This window comes from Petaurus breviceps, unplaced genomic scaffold (genome assembly GCF_028583685.1).
Source record: "Petaurus breviceps papuanus isolate PSGF00001 unplaced genomic scaffold, PetGlider_PUasm1.0 220, whole genome shotgun sequence".
NCBI classification, from domain to species: Eukaryota; Metazoa; Chordata; class Mammalia; order Diprotodontia; family Petauridae; genus Petaurus; species Petaurus breviceps.
Window position 1 is genome coordinate 14,761,895 of NW_027185876.1, and position 19,288 is coordinate 14,781,182.

General features: G+C 39.7%; 1 protein-coding gene across 3 annotated transcripts in view; it reads right to left on the bottom strand.

Moving 5' to 3' along the window:
* Positions 1–220: 220 nt before the first annotated feature.
* Positions 221–19,288, bottom strand: part of SH2D1B (SH2 domain containing 1B) — a 75,304-nt gene continuing 56,236 nt past the window's right edge. For all 3 annotated transcript variants that reach the window (XM_069094656.1, XM_069094657.1, XM_069094655.1), the window contains 3 exons: positions 10,220–10,283; positions 2,797–2,968; positions 221–1,953 (listed from right to left, as the gene is read on the bottom strand). In XM_069094656.1, the coding sequence (XP_068950757.1) occupies positions 1,913–1,953; positions 2,797–2,968; positions 10,220–10,283 (277 nt within the window). In that variant the 3' untranslated portion in view covers positions 221–1,912. The remainder of the gene's footprint in view (positions 1,954–2,796; positions 2,969–10,219; positions 10,284–19,288) is intronic.

The following is a 19,288-nucleotide window of genomic DNA, read 5'->3' on the forward strand; positions in this document are numbered from 1 at the left end:
ATTGCTAATAAGCATCAACAATTATGGGACACTCACTGTGTGCAGAGTAAATCACAGGATGTTGCAGGAGCATAAAGGAATAAAGGCTTCCTACTCCTGTGGAAATTATAGTTCAATGGGGATATGGGATAATAATTGTAACAATAAATGTGATAGCATTTATACAGCAAGTTAAGGTTTTACTAAGCACTTCACAAATGTGACTGTATTTTATTCTCAGAACAGCCTTGAAAGGTTGGTACAATTACTATTCTCATTTTATAGATGAGGAAACAGAGCCAGACAAAAGTTAAATGACAAACCCAGCCAGGGTCCCACAGCTGGACAGTTGTCTGAGCTTACATTAGAACTCAGGTCCTTCTGACTCCATTTACCACATGAAGTTAGAAGCATCTATTTCATCACTTTCAAACTGATCACAGCTGGTACACAGAGATATGCACATAAAGTCTGGCAGTTTGGAATATGAGACAGGATTAATTAGAGTTTTGTGGAAATGTTGAATCTAAAGTAGTGGGAGGTTTTTTTGTCTTTGATTGCTTAGGTCATAAGTGGATAGAGGGGAGATGTGAATCCAAAGAGGAGGGAAGAAGGAAGAACAGCATAGGGAGTAGTGACAAAAGTTCTACATAAGAAATGCCCAGTATGTGGGAGGAGCCCCCCAAAAGGGCATCCCATCAGGGCCAGCAGAAACAGGGGTTGACTGAGAAGAGTCTCTAGGATTTCATTCTTTTAAAATAATTTTCATTTTTTATTATGAACTTAAACATCAACAAATATGAATATACCAACATACAAAGAACAGAAAAAAAGACTTTGTACATGAGATTCAAAGGAGTTTTAAAGTATATATTAATTTTTTTTTGCTTTTTTTTGGAGGGCAATTGGGATTAAGAGACTTGCCCAAGGTCACATGGCTAGTTTTTGTGTTAAGTGTCTGAGGCCATATTTGAACTCAGGACCTCCTGACTCCAGGGCCAGTGCTCTATTCACTGCACCACCTAGCCATCCCTAAAGTGTATATTAAATTTAACCTAGTAAAAGAGTCAGAATCAAGGCAAGAGATTTCACAGAGCTCTAGACTGACTCACCTTTGGCAATTCTCTAGCCTGCCCTGAAAGACATCCACCACATTCCCAGAGGTAGACCCTCTGAAACCTGGGATACTGGTTTCAAGAGAACCTTTGTCCCTCTTCCACACTGGGATGGTTACTGGGAATTAAGAGTGGATTAGATGAGACTCCCCCAGGACTGTAAGAGAGATTTTAGGGGTCTTTCTTAATTATATATGGGAGGCAGATAACTATTCTACTCTTGGTTTTCTTTCTAGTTATTTACACTGCCTTTATAGCTTAATTGGCTGCTTTGGAATTACTATCTCTTGAATAGTCTGGCAATAGAGAAAATGTTGTACTAGATGGGAGATAAGGGAATAATTTGCATAATAGATTACTTCAAAATAATCACACTGAATCTGGGACATCAGAGTCCAAGTTCTGAGATTAGAGGTTTCGAGGACCTCATACTATTTTGAGGGGATCTCTGGGCTGTCTGTGGATTGAGGCTATTTTGGTCATAATTATGTTTTAAACTGTCAGGCTGCACTATGGCTACCTGCATTAGCCTTGCAGGAATCCTTGGAAGACTTTACTGGGGAGGAGGGGTACAGTGTCTCTAGGTTACTTTGATATTTCCAGTTATTATAGGCAGTTTCCTTTCTTGGAGCATAACTGGATATAAAGTCATGGCAAACAGACAGACTGCCCAGTTCCCCAGCAGGAAGGCCCAAGTTCAGTGTGAGGATGTGGTGACTGAAATCTCAGGAGAAGCAGAGAATCACAGAGGTTTGGGGGGCTTTATCCCAATAGCAGGCTTCCTTTCATCATGTTTCACCATCAGGCTTGCTTAGAATTCAAGGCAAGACTTCCACATAGTCTTCTCTGTCAACATTCACTGAAAAAAAAAAACAAAACCCAGGAGAATAAACCGTGAGAGTTTACAGCCATTCCAAGGCCCCCAAAGCAAAAGGGTCCAGTTCATCCCTCCCAAGCTTTAGCAGCCTGCGGTATGTAAACTTTTAGAAGCAGTGAGGTGGAACAGTGGATGAAGTAGGGGATCTGGGGTCAGGAAGACCTGAGTTCAAATTTAGTCTTAGACCCTTACTAGCTATATGCCCCTAGACAAGTCATTTAATTTCTATATGCCTTGATTTCCTCAAATGTAAAATGGTGATCATAATAGCAGTTCCCTCCCAGGGTTGTGAGGATCAAATGGGATAATATTTAGAAACACAGGACAATATCTGTACCCGGCAGTGATTCAGTCCTTTTTCAGTCATGTCTGAATCTTTGCATCCCCATTAGGGGTTTTCTTGGCAGAAACACTAGAGGGGTTTGCCATTTCCTTCTCCAATTCATTTAAAAATGAGGAAACTGAGGCAAACAGGGTTAAGTGACTTGCCAAGGGTCACACAGCTAGTGTCTGAGGCCAGATTTGAACAAAGGAAGCTAAATCTTCCTAATGCCAGACCTGGCATTCTGAACACTGCAGTGCTACCTGCTCCTGGTACATAGTAAGTGCTTAATAAATGCTTGTTTCCCATTTTCAAAGGATGGAGACTTCTTGAGGCAACATGGACCTAACTCTCATCATAGTCCAGGGAATGAAGCTATTTATGTCTATTTTAAAGTGAGGAAAGCGAGGCTCAGAGAGGTTCTTCCACTTACCAGAAGCCATGCATCTTCACCAGAAGACACTTGGATATCACCTGTCCTAAGCGGGGATTTGGGCTCTTACCATAATCCTCCTCCCAAGCAGCCGGTGTCGGTGGGCTTCTGTCACTCTGGTATATGTTATTTTTCTCTACTGGATAACGAAGATGAACGACAAGTCCTTGATTTGGTTTTTCAAATTTGGAGATTAGTTCTTTTATGTTTGGAAATAACACCTTTTTAATATTTTCTTCAGTCTATAAGGAGAGAGAACAGAGCATTCATTGCTGTGCCCCTGCCAGTGATGTTTCTCTAAAGAGGACAGAATGAAGACAGAGCAAGAAGCCAGCATTTCTGGTTTGGAAATTGACTGTTGTTTATATCTGTTCATTTTAAGGCTGAAACCCTTGGTCACGGACAGAGCAAACAGTGAACAATTATCAACAAATAAATCATTCAATAAGGGTTTTCTGTATCATATGCCCCTCCTAGGTAGAAAGTTCCATGAAGTCAATAGCTAACAGTGTTTCATACAAATTTTGTATGTCTCATAATGCCTTGCACAATCCTCTGCACACAGTCCTCTGTACACACTCTTCATGATTTTTTTGTTGAAATAAATAGAAAAAAAATCATTGCCTAATATTAGATAATTTCTTCACCAGAGTTCTGTTATAAAGAAATAGACTAGTCATATCTCTCCTCAGAACCCTTCACTGGACCCACCCCATCCCATTCCCTTCCCCCCCCCCCCCCCCCAATTAGGGCAGCTAGTTGGTAGTTAATACTATGTGGAGTCAGGAAGCCCTGAGTTCAAATCCTGCTTCAGACACCTACTAGTTGTGTGGTACTAGGAGAGTCACTTAACTTCTGTCTGCCTCAGTTTCCTCATTTGTAAAATGGGACTATTAGTAGCACCTATCTCATGGGATTGTTCCAAGGATCAAATGAGATATTTGTAAAATTTTTATAAACCTTAAAGTGCTATCTACATGTTAGCTGTTATTATCCTTGACCATTGAATAAAGTCCAAACCCTTAACCTATAATTCAAGGCTCTTGGGAATTATTAATTCAATTCAATTCAACAACAACAACAAAATATTAAATGAATGCTACATATGAAACATTATACTGGATAAGGGTATACAGAGACAAAAGCAATTAACTGTTCCTGCCTTCAAGGACCCATTCTATTGGGTGATATAACATGTATTCAGGTAAGGACATATAAGATCATCTCAGGTAGAAGAGAGCAGTAAGAAGATGGGGATCAGAAAAGGTTTCCTCTAGGGCATGGCTCTGGAACTGTTCATTGTTCATGAATCAAACAAAGATTCTAAGGAGCAGAGGAGAAAGGGAGTACATTCTAGACATGAGGAAGAAACAGCCCATAGAAAGACAGATGGAGAATATGGGATACAACATTTGGGGGATAGGAAGTAGGACGATTTAGCTGCACCACAAAGTATGTGAATGAGTATAATATGAAATAAGTCTGGAAAAGTAAGTTGGAGCCCAATTGTGGTGGGCTTTGTATGTCAAACTGAAGAGTTTATACTAGAGGCAATGGGAAGTCACTGAATATCCTTGAGCAGGAAAGTAACATGGTGAAATCTGTTCTTTAGATGATTTTTGGCAGCTGTGTGGATGACAGATTGTAGAGAGTTAAACATGGAAGTAGAAAAACCAAGGAGAAAGGGAGGCTATTATGATAATCCAACGAAGAGATGGAGATGGAGCTAAATTACAACAGTGGAGACAAGGTGACAGATGAGAAAGGTATTGTGGGGGTTGGAATGAATAGACATGGTGACTGATTAGATATAGCAATGTAGGAAAGGGAAGAGTTATGATATCTCCAAACTTGCCATCATGGGTGACTGGAATGTGTTGGTTGTACCTTCAAGTGTAAAAGGAAAGTCTGTAGAAGGGACAAGTGGGGGGGGAAGAAGGGGAAGGAGAGAAGGGAAATGAGTTCCACTTTGGACTTGTGGTTTTTGAACTCTCTCAGACATCTGGGTGGAGATATCTAACAGATAGCTGATGGAATGGGATGGGAGTTTAGATGGGAGATTAAATATTGGAGCTATAGAACTGGAAGTTATCTGCCCAGAGATGGTCATTCAAACCACAGGAGTTAATGAAATCATCAAGAAAGTGGGTATTGAGAAAGAAGAGCAGGGCCTTGATCAGTTAGAGGGCAAGACATGGATGATGATAGAACCAAGCAAACTGAAAAAGACAGTCACAGGGATAAGAGCATGGACAGAGTCTATGTATATCTGTATGTATGTGTATATCTGCATATGTGTATATATGTATATATTGTATGGGCATATAAATATACATATATATATATAACACAGAGAGAGAGAGAGAGAGAGAGAGAGAGAGAGAGAGAGAGATGTATATCTGTACTTAATTTTAGCCTTCTAGCGGGGAGGAGGAAGAAAAGGGGGAAAATGAAGTAATAAGTGCACAGCAGAAAACAAAAGAAAACTTACAAGGAAGAACTTTACAAAGAAAAGATGTAAAACTCAACACAATATGTAGTATTTATTATATAGGCTTTCTTGATATGGAAATTTATTGCTATATATTTTGAATATGCTCTCACATTTTGCTGTACACCTGGCAATGCTTTTTTTCTGTATTATTTTAGTTTTAATATTTGCTTCTTTTTTCTTACTTTGTATTTAAGTTTAAAACATATTTACAAATTAAAAAAAGAAAAAATATGTCTATACAAGCAAAACACACTGATCTTGAAGACAATATATACAGGTGACATAAGGATTATAGAACTTCCAAAAGTGCACAAGTCAAAAAACTTAAATATCATAATGCAAGAAGTGTTATCAGAAAACTTCCCAGAATTTTTGGTCACAGAAAACAAAGCACCAGTCAAAAGAATTCACAAGGTGCCTCCAGGAAAAAAAAATCTATGCTGCACTACAAGACACATAGTGATTAAATTTAACAATTCCAATGAGAAACAGTAAATTCTATAAGGGAACAGAAGAAAGATGTTCAAATATAAAAGAAAGGAAATTTGAGTAGTACAAAACTATTTTTTAACTATTAAAAACCATGAGAGAATAGAATAGTGTGTTCTGAAGAGCAAAGGAACTCCAGATGCAATCCAAGGTAATATAGCCTGCAAATTTGAGCCTGAGTACTAATATTAAAAAGATGGATATTCAATTTTTTACAAAGACATTTGGGGGAGGAGCCAAGATGGCAGCATAGAAGCAGGAAAACTCCCTGTGCTCCCCCCTAACCACCTCAAATACCTATAAAAAATGGCTCTAAACAAACTTTAGGGCTACAGAACCCACAAAGTGACAGAGAGAAACAAACCTCCTGTTGAAGACAGCCTGGCAGGCAGACAGGAAGTGTCCATTGCAGCATGCTGAGAGCAAAGCCCAGCACCGTGTGAGCCCGTGGTTTTAGCCCCAGGTAGGCCTGACCAGCCATGGAGCGGTGGTAGTCTCCAGAACTATCAACCCATAAATGCCAAAGACAAAGTGAGACATCAGTGGACTTTGGGAACAGAGGGTCTAGGAGTGCAGTCCAGCCTCTGCCCCCAGAAGGAGAAATGTCTGAGGCACAGAGGCAGTGAAGCTGCCACCACGTGGCTGCTTCAGAGCTTCTGGCCTACAGATTGTGGGGGGCTAAGCAACCATTCTGAGGGGTAATCACTCTTGCTTTAACTGTTTGGATCTGAATTGCTGTCTAGGGTGGAGGTCCTGGGGTGGGTGACCAGGTGACAGAGTAGGTGGAGGCTTCAGAGAGGATACACAACTAATAGCTCTGACAGCTGTGAAAACCCCAGCTATTTGGGACAAATGTCCCCTCTCTGGAAGCAGAGTTCTATTGTGGCAAAAAAGCTCAAAAGTCAAGTAATTGAGTGGCAACATGAGCAAGCAAAGGAAGCAAAGCAAGCATAGCAATCCAACTTTGGATTCCTTTTTTGGGGACAAAAAGGATCAAAACATGGGACAGGAGGAAGAAAAAAAAGGCAGAACTGCTGCACCAAAAGCTTCCAAGAAAAATATGAATTGGTTACAGGCCATAGAGGAGCTTAAGAAGGATTTTGAAAACCAAATTAGAGAAATGGAGGAAAAATTGGGAAGACAAATGAGAATGATGCAAGAAAATCATGAAAAGAGAGTCAACAACCTGACCAAAGAAAATTACATCTTAAAAAATAGACTAACTCAAATGGCAAAAGAGGTTCAAAAAGCCAGTGAAGAGAAGAATGCCTTAAAAAGCCAAATTTGCCAGATGGAAAAATAATCTCAAAAGCTCACTGAAGAGAATCATTCCTTCAGAATTAGATTAGAGGGGCAGCTAGGTGGTACAGTGAATAGAGCACTGGCCCTGGAGTCAGGAAGACCTGGGTTCAAATCCAGCTTCAGACACAACACAAAAACTAGCCCTGTGACTTTGGGCAAGAAACTTAACCCCAATTTCCCTACCCTCCCCCTTCCAAAAAGCAAAAAGTTAAAAAACATTAAAAACATAATTAGATTGGAGCAAATGGAAGCTAGTGACTTTATGAGAAATCAAGATACTATTAAACAGATCCAAACAAATGAAAAAATAGAAGTCAATGTGAAATATCTCATTGGAAAAACCATTGACCTGGAAAATAGATCCAGGAGAGATAATTGAAAAATTACTGGACGACCTGAAAGCCACAATCAAAAAAAGAACCAAGAAATCATTCTTCAAGAAATTCTCAAGGAAAATTGCCCTGATGTTTTAGAACCAGAGGGCAAAATAGAGGTTGAAAGAATCCACTTATCATCTCTTGAAAAAGCTCCCCAAAAGAAAACTCCTAGGAATATTATAGCCAGGTTCCAAAGTTTCCAGATCAAGGAGAAAGTATTACAAGCAGCCAAGAAGAAACAATTTGAAAATTGTGGAAACACAATCAGGATAACCCAGGATCTGGCAGATTCTACATTGAGGGATCAAAGGGCTTGGAATGTAATATTCTGGAGGTCAAAGGAGGTAGGATTGAAACCAAGAATCACCTACCCAGCAAAAATGAGTATCATGTTTCAGGGGAAAATACAGTCATTCAGTGGAATAGAGGACTTACAAGCATTCTTGATGAAAAAACCAGAGTTGAATAGGAAATTTGACTGTCAGATACAAGAAGCAAGAGAAGCATGAAAAGATAAACAGGGAAAAGAAATCATAAGGAATTTATCAAAGTCAAACTATATACATTCCTACATAGAAAAATGATAATTGTAACTTATGAAACTTTTCTCAGTATGAGAATAGTTGAAGGGAATATAAATGTGTATACATATGTATGTATACATACATACATACATCTATGTAGGAGGGTATATGGGCATATGAATACATATGTGAGTGTATATATATATATGTGTGTGTGTGTGTACATGTATACATAGACAGAGGGCACAGGACCAATTAAATAGTAAAGGATGATACTTAAAAGGTGAAATTGAGAGGTGAGAGAAGAATATAATGAGAGGAGATGGGGAGAGATAGAATGGGTTAAATTATCCCATATAGAAGAGGCAAGGGAAAACTGTTACAATGGAGGGGAAGAACAGGAAGGCAAAAGGGAATGGGTCAACCTTACTCTCATTGAATTTAGCTTAGGGAGGGAATGACATATACACTAGGATATCTCAATAGGATGATGGAGGGGAGGGAAGGTTGGGGGGGAGGGAAGTTGGAAGCACCCACTTTTGAAGAGGGCCAGGATGAAAGTAGAGAATAGAACAAGTCGGAGGTGGGATTAAGAGGGAGGAAAATATAGTCAATCTTTCACAATGTATCCACTATGGAAATGTTTTGCATAGCTACACATGTACAACTTATATTGAATTGCTTATTTTCTCAGTAAAGGTGGGTGACGAGGGAGGAAGGGAAAGAATCTGGAATTAAAAGTTTTAAAATCAAATGTTTAAATATATATATATATATATATATATATATATATATTACATGCAACTGGGAAATAAAATATACAGGCACTAAGGTATAGAGATCCATCTTGCCCTACTGCAAAGTCGGAGGGGGGATGGGGGAGGATATAGAAGACAACAGATTGGGGGAGGGGGTATACAGTGGGATTGCTGTTTTGGGGTGGTGGGTAGGGAAAAGACAGGGAGAAAATTTGTAACTGAAAATCTTGTGGAAATGAATGATGTAAACTAAAAATAAACATAAAATTTAATCTAAAAAAAAAGACAGTTGCAGCGTTCCTACAAAGAAAACCAGACCTGAGAAGACTATTTACTTTGTAAACATCCCAGTAAGGGAAATACAAGAAAAGTAAACAAATACAGAGAGCAACCAAGGAAGGCACAGGTAATTAAACAAATAATCCCAGAAAAAAAGGGGGAGGAAATGAAAATTAATATACTTGAGAAGAGTGAAGCAGAGGATGATATAAGAAGGTAAGAGGTTGGGGTTAGAGGAAGGAAATTAAGATTACTGGATTATAGCTATAAAACAGTGAGTGATAATATCCTAAAGATATTACTGTCTCTGAGTGTGACTGATATAAAGTGAAGATGGAAGCTATGAAAGTTTAGAAGCTAAGTCCAGGGTATTCTTGAGCAGCCTATGCATATATTAGAGTACCCAAGTATCCAGGCAAGGACTGGAATGAAGAAAAAAACTGTAAAGCAGGAACTAAACTGCATAAGGAAGAAAAATAATATCAAGGTTAGATCACTGGGACAAACAGGTGGACCAGGTGATAAAAATGAATGGAGTAATCCTAAAAAGAGAAGTTGCTGAAAAATAATGGGAAAGGAACAGCCTGCAAGAGTGATGATCAAGGAATAAATCTCCTCCTCCTCCTCTTCCTCCTCTGCCTCCTCCACCTCCTTTACCTTCTCCTCCTCCTCCTCCCTCCTCTACTTCTTTTCCTCCTCCTTGTGGCCCAGTTCTTCATGGGACATTAAAAATGGAGTACTTGAGAGTGTGGCCAGTGATGCCTGGCCTTATGGAGAAAGCTATGTTTCTATTAGAACAAATTAGAAGTGAATAAATCTAAGATAAAGAGCAAGCTTGTTAATAAACTATATGTTCCAGAGGGTGGTGTGGAATAGAAGCAGCATAAGAATTATAGATTTGGAGAGGGGGGAATGACAGTATGAAAAGAAACAGCTGGGAAGGTGATTAAATTTACCCTTCATAGCACAGACGATGACCAATTGACCAATAACCTCACCCTCAAGGATCCGGCAATGACAGAGCCTGAATATGTGGCCCCTTGATGCCTCTGACCCCCAGAGGTTCCAAATCTCTTATAGTTCACAGACCCCTGCATCAAAGAAAGAAGAGGGGGTGTTTGGGTTCCTGGGGACTAGGCTGTTGCACTGAATTGGAATTGAAGCCTCATCCCAAAATGGCCACATACAACACTGCACACCCAGAAGATTTATGTGACACAAACACATCTATTCCCATCTTTGCATCATGACATTAAGGGGTTTCTCTTACCTCTATTGTGTAGTATCCATATTTTTCTTTTCTGATTCGGTACGTGTAGATCTTATTTTGAAACCTGTAGAAAAATAACTGAGTGAATTACACTATACCAGAAGCCAACCCATATAGCCTCCAACCCCCCCTTGGTGCTTTCCTGGTAAGATGTGTGCTGTTTTAGCTTCCAGAAAGCTGAAGTCCCAATTCTGAGGCCCTTCAATATTCTTGCAAGATTATGGAACACATTTCTTTGACCAGTGAACTTGAATTCTTTGAATTTTGTCAAAAATCTAGGATGGCACACCAAAGAGATACTGGAAAACAGCTAGAAAAGAAAATGTGGAAAGAAGATTCTGGGAAGATGGTGGAGTAGATCAGAAAATTCCAAGCTTTCAAGTTTTTTTTTTCTGCAAAAAGAGATAAAATAGCACCTCAAGGCGAACAAACAGCTATAAAACAAAATTGGTGTAGTAGGGACACAATATGGGTCCTCCTGGGACGATCTAAGATCTAAAGAAAAATCCCAGGACTAGGTTTGGTCTCTGGAAGTATAAACACCTCCAGGCTAGTTCTGCTTAAACAATAAGTGGCAAGCCCTGAAGTTAGCTTGGTGGGGAGGCTGCCCCACACCTAGCCACAGGAACTTTTGCCCCAGGGACAGTGAGGGGAGTTGGCCATCTGAGCCACAGAGGACTGAGGGAACCTCTGCTGAAAAGGAATACAGGGCCCAGCTATGCTGCAGAGACCCAGCTGGAGTCAAGAAGGAACCAGCACATGTCTGGTGAGGGCAGAAGCAGTGGGGTGAGGAAGCTGCTGGCTATGGGTGCTTACAGGAGGCTGCAGGCCAGAGGGGAGAGCTGGATATCTGATGCCAGAAGAACCATTCCCTATACCCCAAGACTAGAGGTGATTACAAGAAATAAGTTACTACTTCCCAAAACAATGCACAGGCAAAGGAGAAAGACTCCAACCATAGGGAGTTACTATGGGAATAGAGAAAGCCAGGGTTCATCTTCAAAGGAGGATATTGGAGAAAAGAAACCCTTTTCTACCCAAAGGGCAATGTCAAGGGGCGGCTAAGTGGTGCAGTGAGTAGAGCACCGGCCCTGGAGTCAAGAGGACCTGGGTTCGGATCTGGCCTCAGGCACTTGACACAAAACTAAACTAGCCGTGTGACCTTGGGCAAGTCACTTAACCCCAACTGTCCTGCCCTCCCCCCTCCAAAAAGCAAAAAATAAAAAATATCAAAGAGCAATGTCAAATGGTCACCTGCCCAAAAAGAATTCATAGAAGAACTTTAAAAAATACTTTAAAAATAAAATGAGATTGAGGAAAAACTTTTTAAAAAATAAAAGCAATCCAAGAAAAACAAGAAGATTGTTAAAAGGAAGCCAACCAATTCAAAAAGGAGATCAAGAATCTTTTTTTTTCCATTTTGAGCAAGCAGCCCCTATCATTTTCTTTTTTTAAATTAAGTTGATTTTTAGTTTTCCACATTTTCTTCCATAAGTCTTAAATTGTTCTCCCCTCTCTCTCCTCCTCCCTCCCCAAGACAGCATGCAATCTGATATAGGTTCTCCATATACATTCCTATTTTCATAGTAGTCATGTTGTATAGATGACTTTTAACGAATGTGAGAAACCATGAGAAAGAAAACAAAACAAAATGAAATAGTCTGTTTCACTCTGTATTCAGACTGCACAGTTCTTTCTCTGGACATGAATGGCATTTTCTATCATGAGTCCTTTGGAATTATTTTAGTTCCTTGCATTGCTGAGAAAGGCTAAGTCTATTAAAATCAGTCATCACACACTATGGCTGTTACTGTGTACAATGTTCTCCTGGTTCTGCTCACTTCACTCAGCATCAGTACGTAGAAGTCTTTCCAGGTTTTTCTTAAGTCCACCTGTTCATCATCTCTTATAGCACAATAGTATTCCATTACATCCATATACCACAACTTGTTCAGCCATTCCCCAATTGATGGGCATCCCCTCAATTTCTAGGTCTTGGCCACCAGAAAAAAAGAGCTGCTATAAATATTTTTGTACGTGTCGGCCCTTATTCCATTTTTATGATCTTTTTGGGATACAGCCCTAGAAGTAGTATTGCTGGGTCAAAGAGGACATCCAGAATCTTAAAGAAGAAAAAGACTCCTTGGAAATCAGAATTGGTCAAGGGGAAGCCAGCAAAGTTATAAGAGATCAAGAAATACTAAAACAAAACATAAAGAATGAAAAAATAGAAGAGAATGTAAAACATCTCACAAGAAAAAAAAACTGATCTGGAGAACAGATCAAGAAGAAAAAATATAAGAATAATCAGACTATTTGAAAACTTTGATTAAAAAGGAATCTTGACATAATAATACAAGAAATAATCAAGGAAAATTGTCCTGAGGCATTAGAACAAGAGAGGAAAGCAGAAATAGAAAAAAAAAAATCCTCTGGTCATCACCTAAAGAGATCCTATGAGGAAAACCCACAGGAATATCCTAGCCAAATTCCAAAACCCCCAGTTCAAGGTTAAAATATTAAAATTTTAATTTAAATATTAATTGATTAAATTTAAATGTTAATATTAAAAATAATAAGAGAAACAAAAAAGCAGTTTTAATATGGCAGTGCCACAATTAAAATCACCATCAATAGTGGTGTCACCAAAAGAATGCAGGGCTTGGAATACTATGTGTCAAAAAGCAAAAGACCTGGGGTTATGGCCAAAAATATCTTACCCAGCAAAATTAAGCATAATCCTGATTGAAAAAAAAAGGATATTTAATGAATTGTCAAACTTTCAGGATTTTGTTAAAAACAAAAAACCCCAAACTTAATAGAAGATTTGTCATACAAAACTGAAAGAAGTATAAGGTACAGGACAAAGACTATTTACAAGGGACTCAATTAAGATAGACTGTTTACTTTTCATGTATGCAAAATGTAAAACATATGTCTAAGATTGTTATTAGTAATTGGGTACCTCATAAGAAAGGTTGAGTAGACCTGACTATGATATGACTTTAAAAAGTAAAGCCATTTAGGAAAGAGCTAAAAAGAGTAATTATCTTACACAAATGAAGTACAAGAGGAAGAACAGACACTGAGGGATTAGATGGGGGAGGAGGGCTGTTAGTTTTGGAAACTTGTTTTCATTAGAAATGGGTTCAAGAGGGAATAATACAGCTATATCTAGAAGAGTAGGAAAATCTTCTAAATTTACAAAGAAATAAAACCTTAAGGGGATGAGGGGGGGATGATAAAGGAGGGATCTCTAGAGGTTAAGGTATAAAGAAAGGTGTTTAGATCAATGGGAATGGGAGGATAAGGGAGGGATCCTTGGGAAGGGGGATAGTTCAAGTAATTGGAGCTTGAGGTAACAGGTCAAAGTAAAGTAGAAGAGTAAGGAGGGAAAGGAAATAAGAAACAGCGGTTATAAAGTCTTCGAGAAAGAGGAGGAGGAGGAGATGATGATGAAGATGATCACCAGCACCAGCACCACCCCCACTGCACTTTCCTATGGATACACACAGAGCACATGGGAAAAAGCAGACACAAACTTCAACCTCCATTGGTAATGAGGTAACGTATATGCAACACCTCTAGTCAGGTTAACTCACGGCTCTGCAATAGCAGGGCCTCCATATTCTTTCTTCCTTTGGAGAGTTTTAGGAAGTTCACTGTGAGTCAGGATGTTCCATATGCTGAGATCGCTCCTCCCTGGGGATGGCTGGTACTTGCTCTGCCCTTGGACTGCTGGACTAGGCTGGGCAGGTTGTTACATTGCAGCTGCCTGGGCAGGGCACATTGCCAATCTACTGGGCTCCTCCCTGAGTATGGTGTGTCTCTCTGCTGGCCATGTGGATTCATTCTTCAAGGGGAAGCTTTAGCCTCTGGTTTAGTTGGGTGTTACAACACTATTTTTTTTTTTTGCTTTTTGAAGGGCAATTGGAGCTAAGTGACTTGACCAAAGTCACACAGCTAGTAAGTGTGTCAAGTGCCTGAGGCTGGATTTGAACTCAGGTCCTCCTGACTCCAGGGCTGGTGCTCTATTCACTGTGCCACCTAGCCGCCCCTACAATACTATTTTTATGAAATGTTATCGTACTTTTTTTGCTGCAGCATTACCGTGTTCTTTTCAGAAAGGGAAAGGATCCTTACCATAGAATTGGCAGAAACCTCTCCTCTTTGACTTCCTCAACCTTGGTGCTGAGATTTGTCCCCAGGTGTCAAGAGGTGAGAGAGGGCTAGATTCTTAAATTGTTCTTTCTAGTGTAGAGTGGGGTTGCTTTATTAGGAACTATATCCTTACTTATCTTTTTATTTCTTTTAAACACAAGTATTTACTGATGGATTAAAGAATATAATTTTAATGGAACAGTAAGGAACAACTGTGGATTAAAACAGTTTGCTATAGAATCAAAGGGAAGAAATGAATTTTTTTTCTCAACCTTAAGTATGCAAGCCGTGAAGTCACTAAAGTACCTCTCTAACAGAGCATGTTGGACAGGTCTTCTCTTTGATACAATTCCTATGTTACTTATGGTGATCAGCCAGCTATACTTCCCAGATACCTGTTGGGGTATTATTCAAATGAATGACTGAGGAAAAAGGAAGTGAAATCATCTATGCCCTAGAGTAATATTATGTCTTATTGATCTCTTCTTTTATAATTGAACTAGTACCAAACCCTTTTGGAAGTATGGTTTTCCACCCTTCTGCCTGAAAGGATTTTCAATTTACATATCAATATCTGGTTTTGCCCTTTCCAATTAAGTTTTGCTGAAGTTTCAAAAGATCATATTCATCACATAAACACAAAGTAAACATGGGGCAGAACACTGACTGGGAGAAGGTAGAGGAATGAGATGGTTAGATTTGAACCTTTGGAAAATCATTTTGACAGCTATGTCTGTCAAGGATGGGTTGGAGTGAGGAAAGACTTGAGTCAGGGAGATCAAATAGAAGACTGTTGAAATAGTCCTGGTAAGAGGTAATGATGGTTCACAGCATGGGGGTGAAAAAGTGGGTGTAGATGATAAAGGTATAAATTACAAACTTCAGCACCTAACTGTATGTGTAGGATGAAAGAGAGAAGGGAATCAAGGATGTCACTAAGGTTGTGAGCCTAGTGGACTGGAAGAATAGGGAGATCTTGAAAGGAAAAAGGGAAATTTGGAAGAGGGATAGCATTGACAGAAAAGATAATTGGCTGTGATTTAGAAATATTGAGTCTGAGATATGTACATGAAATCTGGTTTGAAATGTCCAATTTTGATTTGGGACTAGAGTTCAGGATAGAGATTTGGGATAGTCATATGGATCTGGAAATCATCTATATAGAGAATAGCTAAATTCACAGGAAATTGGTAAAACCAGTAAGAGAGAGAGTATAGAGGGAGGAGAGGAGGCCCAAGATAGAGTGCCATGGTTAGGGAAGCATGGTATGATAATCCTGTAAGGGCAAAAATCTTTGAATTAACACCAAGAACTTTAAGACCTTGGGGGTTCATTCAGCACATATACCCCAGCCCTTTCCCAGGCTCCAGTGACTACTCTTCCCCATCCCTCCCTCCCACAGCAGGAAGAACAAACTCATAGACTTGTGCCAGGCCTATTGCTACCCCCACAAGAAAAACATAGTCTTGTTATGTTATACATTGAGGTTGGCTTTTTTTTCACAGTTCTATCACTTTTTCACATCAAATAACATTTCCTGTCTACTGACACCACATATAGCAGGTCAACACCATAAGTTTCTGGCCAAAATTCCATTGTGTCATTTCCTGCCTTCATGCCCAATTCTCTCCATCACTCTCATTGTGAGAACATAGGTATTAGTAATGTTACCTGTGACTTCTCCATTCAACACTTACTCGTCTCCATTAAGCAAGGCCACTGCCAAGCCCCCAAGAGGCTCCATCGGGGTCTTTATGAGCTAGTCTGGGAGAACATCCTCTATTGATAAGGGAAAGGGAAAACAGCGACCACAACCAGGGACTATCCTATGTTTTGTGTTTATGACAACAGTGGTGACCGGTGCTGTGCTGGAGGCTGCTTGAACTGGAGAATCAGAGATTTTTTCACCCTGAACATTTACACTGAAGAAATAGACAAATGATACAAATCAATGCTTAATTTATTGCTTTTTTGATTGTCTAGACTTAAAAAGGTAATGAAGAAGAGGTCAGTAATTCAGATTAAACTTATAAATGTATCATGTGTACATTTCTTAATATGGAGAGCTGATTGTTAAACATTTGCCAGTACACCCCTGGTGGTGACTCACACTCCCTTAGTCTCCCAAGGATTTTCTCTTACACCAAATAATTCAGAGAAATAAGTGGGGCAAAAAATGATGCTGACGTTTTAAATGAGGAAATGACATCCAAAAGAGTGAATTGATTTGTCCACGGTACCATTAAATGTCAGAGCAGGCCCACATCTCAAGACACCAAGGGCAGGAGTCTTTCCAGTCTATCATACTGCTCCCTTGTATATGTTTATGTCTCAAGAAACATGACTTATCAAATGTAATATCTAGTCAGTGAGTCAATAAGCATTTATTACTTATGTGCCAGGCACTGTGCTAAGTGTCAGGGATGAACCAGATCCCTCAAGGTCCCAGGAAGCATGGCTCACGGCTTGTGACAAGGTTCCCTCTGTACCCAGGGACCATGGGTCTTTCTCCAGGGTGGTGTTTTGACAAATCTCCATCAATCAGCACTCTCCTTGATCAAACATGGGTTCTCAAATCTCTGAATATGAGTCATGCAGGCATCACTTCTGGTGGCCACCCCGAAGCAGACTGATGGCTGGGACCTCCAGTAAGTTTTTATGCCTTACAGTGTTTACAGATTACAAAAAAATTCTGACTGGTGATCGATTATCTAAACTTATGATGAAGTGAAACTATTGCTGGTAGCTTAAGTTTCCTTACATCATTTACAAGTTTTTGTAAGTTATTTCTCAAATTTGGGGAATACACACATCATCTGTAATAGTCAGATTTGAGAGATACACACATCATTGCCAAACCATGTCACTCGAGTCTTTGTCTTATCACAGAAAAACAACTTACAATAACAATTCCTCTAGCACCAAATAGAGTCATAAAACCAAATGGCACTGCTCAGTCTTCCCACTACACCTTGCCTCTACTTGAAGACTTCCACTAATATCAGTTCTACTTTTCGATAGCTCTCATTCTTAAGAAATATTTCCTTTCATCAAGCTGAAATCTGTCTGCATGCTGTTTCTACCCCACTGCTCCAACCTCTGTGCTATAGGCCCAAGGAGTCCTGTCCCTTCCCCTTGTAACATTCCTTCAAAAACTATCAGATCTTCCTTAACCTTTCTTTTCTCCAGGCAAAACATCTTCACCCACTTCAACTGACTCTCATATGGCACGGACTCTAGCTCCCTCATCATCCTAACTGCCATCTATTAACTCTTCCTTAACTGTGGCATTCAAGGCTGAAAACAATATTTGTGACATGGTCTGAAAATGGCAGAGAACGTTGGACCACCACCTCCATCAGTCTCGACCCTGTTTCTCTTAATATAACTTAGGATAGCATACACTTCTTTATTGTCATATACTGATGACTTATTCTTGACTTGCAAGTCCACTAAAATTCCCAGGTCTTTTTCTTGGTAACAATTATGTGGGTACACCTCTTTAATGCTGTACTTACAAAGCTGATTTTTTGAACTCTGCATTTATCTTCATTGAATTTCATCTTGTGATAATTAGGCAACCATTCCAAGTTATTGAGATCTTTTTAGACCCTGGTTACACTGTCTAATGTGTTCTCTGTCCCCTCCATCTTACAAGAGACATCTTAGAGAGTGCTTTTGAAGACTCCTGGGGAGACAAAAAACCCCGCTGCTTTTAATACATCTACTTTAGCTAAACTCTCTAAAGTTAAAGGATAACCTACTAGAGATCAGTTACTTAACTTGTTGAGGGTTAAATATCCATATGTCTGTGGCCCATATGGCCAGCCTCAGTTACCTGCTGGCAGTGTGACCCTGGGTAAGTCACAATTTTGCTGAACTTAGTTTTCTCATCTCTAAAATGGAGATTAAAAATAATACCTTCCTCACAGGATTGTTGAGAGGATCATATGAAGCCTTTTGTAAACCTTAAAGCACTGTGTGAATACTATTATCATCACCAGCACCACCATCATCATCATCATCTTATCATTGTTATTATTATTTGAAGGGCTCTACTGTGGAAGAGATAAGATTTAATTCCTCCACTATGCCATCTATCTGGCTACCACATTTCAAGGCAAATGAAAAGATCCTGTGTTCCATCAGCCATGGCAGAAAAATAGAAGGGAATGTATCTTTCATGTCATTTCAAAACCACATGCACTGATGAGATTGAACCATTTGACAGTATCAAGGATTTGGAAGGTGAGAACTTTGGTGCCTGGGTTTTTACCAGATGAGAAGGCAATTGCCAGGTCCTATCTCCACAAGGTTGCTCCCCTAAACAATGGCTGTGGGGTCCTGCAGGAACCAGATCACAGATCATTAGAATGCTGACTAGACTGAGCTCCTTACCAGCAGAGATCATTTGTCTTTTGTCTTTGTATCCCCAGCACTTAGCACAGAGCCTGGCACTGAGTAGATGCTTAATAAATGCTAGCGGACTGACGAACTGCAAGGCCCTGAGTTAGGTGTAGGGAATTCAAAGACAAGATGAAAAACGGTCCCTGGCCTTAAAAACCTATAATCTACAAGAGGAATACAATGTTTACAAAGATAAGACAGACAATGTGAAAAGGTTGAAAGTGCTAACGACTAAGGTGGTCAGGAAAGGCTTCTTGTAGGAGGTGGCACCTGAACTGAGTCTTGAAGGAAGTTAAGGATTTTGAAAAGTAAAAGTGAGGAAGAAATACATTCTGTGGCACAGCCTGTGAAAAGGTGCGGTAGTGGGAAATGGGATGCCAAGTGCAGAAGATAGCACAATAGGTCAGTTTGACTGGAGAACAGAGGGCTCAAAGAGGAATTCTACAAACTGTCTATAAAAGTAGTCTACAAACTGATCCAGACACAGAGGTTGTGGAGGAA